Consider the following 5015-nt stretch of genomic DNA (forward strand, 5'->3'; position numbering starts at 1 on the left):
GGAATTTGAAGTGGGTGGGTTTTCACCTGGTTTCCTCTTCCGTCTCTGAAGTTTAAATGAAACTCTGGGGCCCCGGGTACGCGTGTCCCCCCTCTGGGGGACAACCGGGCCTGACTTCCGCCTGCCCCAGGGCCTCCCAACTCATGGTCCATCCTTCTGTGACCTCATTCCCTGCCCTGGTTCCATGTGCCACTTGTGACTTAATCAAGATCAGATCTGTTTCGGCTACCAAGCCCCAGAGGCCCCAAGGGCCCCGTTCCTTTTCAGACCAGTCTGGGGGTGCTTTTAGGGCTCAGCCTCAGCAGACCATCCTTGCGCCCGGGCCCAGAGCGCCGGCTTCTCCAGGCACCCGTTGATGGGTATTTGGCTGCTTTTCCCACTGACCGCTCGAGGGGCTTCAGAGATCTCCTCCCGGGGCGCCTCGCTGCTGTTCTAGCGCCTGACTGCGGCCGGGTGGGCCCCCGCGGGCGATGGACGGCAGAGCCCCTTCGGCGCCTGAGCTGCCCGAAAGGCTGGTGACGGCGGCGGCCGAGGAGAAGCACCCGCTGAGCAGCTTGGCCACGGCGCACACCTTGGCCAGAGTCCTGCGGCCCTGCTACGGCCCCCAGGCGTGGCAGAGCTCCTGGTCACCGCCAAACGACAAACCGTGGTCACAGGGTACGGCTCGGCCATCCTCCGGGTGCTGGAGCTGGAGCACCCCGCCGCCCGGCTGCTGCGGTTGGCGGTGCAGAGCGGCGATGGCGTGGCCTTCGTGGTGCCCCCGGCCCAGGCCCTGCTGGCGCAGGCCGAGCGCCTGCTGCGGGAGGCCTAGGCCGCGGCGGCCGCCGACACACTGACCCTGCTGCCGTCCCTGGCCATCCGGGCGCTGGGGCCTCTGGAGGACCCGTTCGGGGCCCTGCACTCGGTGACGAACACGCACAGGATGTGGCTGGCTGACTGCTTGACCAAGATGGTGGCGCATGCGTGCTGGGCCACCGGGAGCCGACAGGCGGCTTCCAGCCGGAGCGCGTGCGCGTGTGCGCGCTGCCCCGGGGCGCGGCTGGAGGACTCGTGCCTGCTCCCGGGCCTGGACCCGCCCGGCAAGCCCTGCGGCCAGGTGGCCATGGTGATGAGCGGCACCAGGTGGCTCTGATGGCCTGCGCCTTCAGCCCGCCGGCCCCATTGCCCCGGCCACGGCTCGTCTCTCTAGTCCTGACGACCTGACCGCGTTCAGGAAGGGCAGCGAGAGGCTGATAGAAAAGCAGGTGGCCCAACTGGCAGCCGCGGCTATTAACGTGGTGGTGGTTTGGGGGAAAATTGACGAGGAGACCCTAACGCATGCTGACAGGTGCGGCCTCATGGTGATTCAGGTGAAGTCCCGGCGGGAGATGGTGTACCTGAGCGAGGTGTTTGGCACACCTGTGATGCCTTATCTGCTTCCTCCACTGGCGCCAAGGAAGTGTCAGAGGGTGTACGGGCAGGAGCTGGGAGAAGGTTTGGCTGTGGTAATTGAGTGGGAAACTCCAGGCCTCACCGTGGTGCTCAGGGAGGCCACCGCTGAGGGGCTACGGGGTGCAGAGTAGGCTGCCTACCAGGGCATTGATGCCTGTTTCCAGTTATGCCAGGATCCCAGACTGCTTCCAGGAGCTGGGGCCACAGAGATGGCTCTGGCGAAAATGCTCTCAGAGAAAGGAACCAAACTGGAAGGGCCCAGTGGTCCCACCTTCCTGGCATTTGCCCAGGCCCTGCAGTCTCTTCCTGAAACCCTGGCAGAGAAGGCAGGCTTAGCCGTCTCAGACGTGATGGCAGAAATGAACGGAGCTCACCAAGCTGGGAACTTCCTGATAGGAGTGGAGGTCGAAGGGATAATAAATGCGGCCCAGGAAGAGGTGTGGGACACCCTAATAGCCAAAGCCCAAGGACTTCGAGCCGTGGCTGACGTGGTACTACCGCTCCTGACTGGCCATGACATTGTAGTAGCCAAGAAAAGTCCCACACCTCACCAGGACCTGAAACCTGAACCTAAGAAGGCAAAGGATCGCCCATACCCCGTGAAAAAAAGGAGTCCTTGGAACAAATAAGTGGCAACATCCTCAACAAAATGGGGTTGCCAAAGAGGGCATCGCCACCCCAAAAATGAATGTTGCCTTGTATTGCCTCCACGTTTGCTGCTATTTGAGTCCATTTCTTTAGATAAAAACAACATCACCGTTAAAGTCCTTTCCATTGATTTACTTCCTTTCAGATTCTTGGCTTTTTTCATTTCCTGTTTCTCTCCATCAGATTCTGTTCTTTCCTCCAGGATTCAATTCTATTAAAGATTTTTAAATTGAGTACCTGAATTTTGGGGATGCAAGAAAGGGTAGGTATCTCTTCCCAACTGTTTGAGTATTCCTGCATGAATTCTAAATTTCTAGAATTTCTGTCTAAATGTCACTTTAGCAATCTGAGAACCTCAGTTTCAGCTTAAAGGAGTGGCCGCTCATTCCTGTTGTGATTATTTGGAAAAAGAAGGGAATGTTATTTTAAGGCAAAAAATCAATATAAAGGAGGAAAAGGAGCTGGCAGGCAGAAATATATTTTTTAAAAAGCACCCTTGGCATATACAACAAAAGATAAGAATACACACCTTAGAACCGCACTACAGTTCCAGTGTAGGTGAGGAGCGCTGGGGAGCACCTAGCACCAGGTTATCCTGGCCAGGCTGTGATTATGCCCAGATACTCCTGGGCAGTAAAGAGAAGTTGAGCAGAGCTGGGAACATGTTACCCAAAACCTTTCCCACTTAACCATCCAAGTTACTCTGCCTCTGGGAAAAGAGCTGAACATAGGGACAGAACTAAGGTGATGGGAAGCTGCAGTCTCTTAGAATCAAAACAAAGAAGCTTAAGCATTTGGAGAGAGAACCAGACTCAAGAAACAATTGTCTTATAGCAGGCATATTAGCTGCAACAACGCAAAACAAATTTGCAAAGATTCTTTGAAACCCAGAAGTGAAATCCTGAGAAGTTGTTAGGATGGCAGATGAAAATGTATAGAACTATACTCGTTATTACTAACTTATAGTAACAAGTTATATCTATACAACATCCTTGACGTGTCTTTCCTTGTTGTGTCTTCATCGTTATATTTTAGCGAATATAACTAAGTGCTGTCATATTTCTCCCCTGCCCTCAGGTTCCGCATTGTTCTCATAGAGTCTCAAATTCCACAGTGATGATGATAGAGATAGGTAACTTTTTACAGCAGTTCAAATGCACTTTGTCTTCATTTTATTTAATCATCAAAACAAACTTATGAGAAAGAAGCTTGTTATCCCTCAGTTGCAGGAGACACAAATGAGCTTCAGAGAAATTAATTGGCCAAATGTACACAGTAAATAGAAGAGGAAAACCCATTCTCTTATTCATTACTTTATTGCCCCAAATTCCTCTGTTGTGATGTTTTCAGAGATATAACCCCTATGATTATGAAGAAAGTATGTCTCAAACTGTAAATTGGAAATTTACAATTAGTGTTTTTTTGTTTTTTGTTTTTGACCGCACCGCACAGCATGCAGAATCTTAGCTCCCTGACCAGGGATCGAACCCGTGCCCCCCGAATTGGGAGCATGGAGTCTTAACCACTGGACGGCCAGGGAAATCCCTACAATTAGTGTTTTTTAAATTAGACAAAAAGGCATGTTCACTTTGCAAGATAAAATAAGTAAATAAAGACAGCTCTTACAGAGAACATTTTATAGATCCAAGACATATGAAGGCCAAACATGTAACTTAGTATCTTTTAAGTGCCCTAACTTTGATATACGAGTGATTCTTTTGATAACGAGAGAAATCATACTGTAACATTACCATCTCCTTTTCCCCTAGACAGACAGATACACACACACACACACACATATGTATATATACACACAAGTTAAAATTAGCAAGGACAGCCTTACAAGGGATGAAGAAACACATTGCAGATACAAATTTAACTGGCTTATGCTGAGGGCTTTAAAGGTAAAAACATCTAACCCCAATTTGAAACCCAAAGACCCAGAGAATTCAGGCATCTCATGGGGAAGCTGGCAAGATCCTAGAGCTTGTGCTAAGGAGGCCCCTGAATCACCCTGGTTCCCATCTGTCCATGACTAGCTGGCCAGCTCTTCAATGCTGTAAACTGCAAAGTATCCTTCAGATAAATCTGCTTCCCCTTCTTGTTATCTAAAGAGCTTTAGGACTTCCCCGGTGGTACGTTGATTGGTTAAGACTCCGTGCTTCCAGTGCAGGGTCAGGGAAGTTCTGCCATGCCATGCAGTGCGGCCAAAAAATAGAAAATAAAGAGCATTAGCTGCTCCAGAAGAGAAGGAAACGTCATACGATGGTTAAGTTGACTACCGTGGGCAGCTAGCAGACACGGCTTGGGGAAGAGGACCAGAAGGGAGAGCTCAGTATGAACTGAAAGTGTTTGGGTGTTGAGGTTCTTTTTAGCCTCAGTCGAGGGTCATCTCCACCCCTAAAGCCTGCCTTCTAAACTCTTGCTACTTAGCAGTGACCCCTGAACCAGCGGCACCGCCATCATTTGGGAGCATGTTAGACGTGCAGAATCTCAGCCGCCCCCAGCCCCTCAACAACCTACTTTGTCAGAATTTGCACTTTAACAAGATCCCCAGGTAACGGGGGTGCATGTTAAAGTTTGAGAAGCACTGATGTAGGCTACACTCCCAGTTAGCTCTATCTTGATTATGCCTCGAAATCAAGTATACTCTTGACATCATATTTAAGCATTCTAAGTGTCAAAATGTCTGAATCAGACATAAAGTTGTGTCTTTTCTCCTACTGACTATGGAGAAATTGACCAGAATTTGACCTCAATTTTACCAGGTCTGTCTGGATTCTGCTTCCAAGGTTCCAGCATCAAGCTCTCCTAGGATGCAGGGTCTCGAGTTCTCCAAGGGCCCAAGGACTTGGCTACATCTTTTTCTTCCAAGATGTGCTGTCTTCAGCTCCAGAAGCAGCTGAATTTCAAAAACAACAATTTCGAGAGCACAT

General features: G+C 50.4%; 1 protein-coding gene across 1 annotated transcript; it reads left to right on the forward strand.

Moving 5' to 3' along the window:
• Window positions 1–470: 470 nt before the first annotated feature.
• Window positions 471–2060, forward strand: CCT8L2 (chaperonin containing TCP1 subunit 8 like 2). The gene is given in 5 exon segments (XM_024739180.1): window positions 471–603; window positions 606–971; window positions 974–1026; window positions 1028–1143; window positions 1145–2060. Coding segments are annotated over 5 exon segments (1584 nt in total).
• Window positions 2061–5015: the final 2955 nt, after the last annotated feature.

Source organism: Neophocaena asiaeorientalis, unplaced genomic scaffold, assembly GCF_003031525.2.
Source record: "Neophocaena asiaeorientalis asiaeorientalis breed wild unplaced genomic scaffold, Neophocaena_asiaeorientalis_V1.1 scaffold145, whole genome shotgun sequence".
Classification (NCBI taxonomy): domain Eukaryota; kingdom Metazoa; phylum Chordata; class Mammalia; order Artiodactyla; family Phocoenidae; genus Neophocaena; species Neophocaena asiaeorientalis.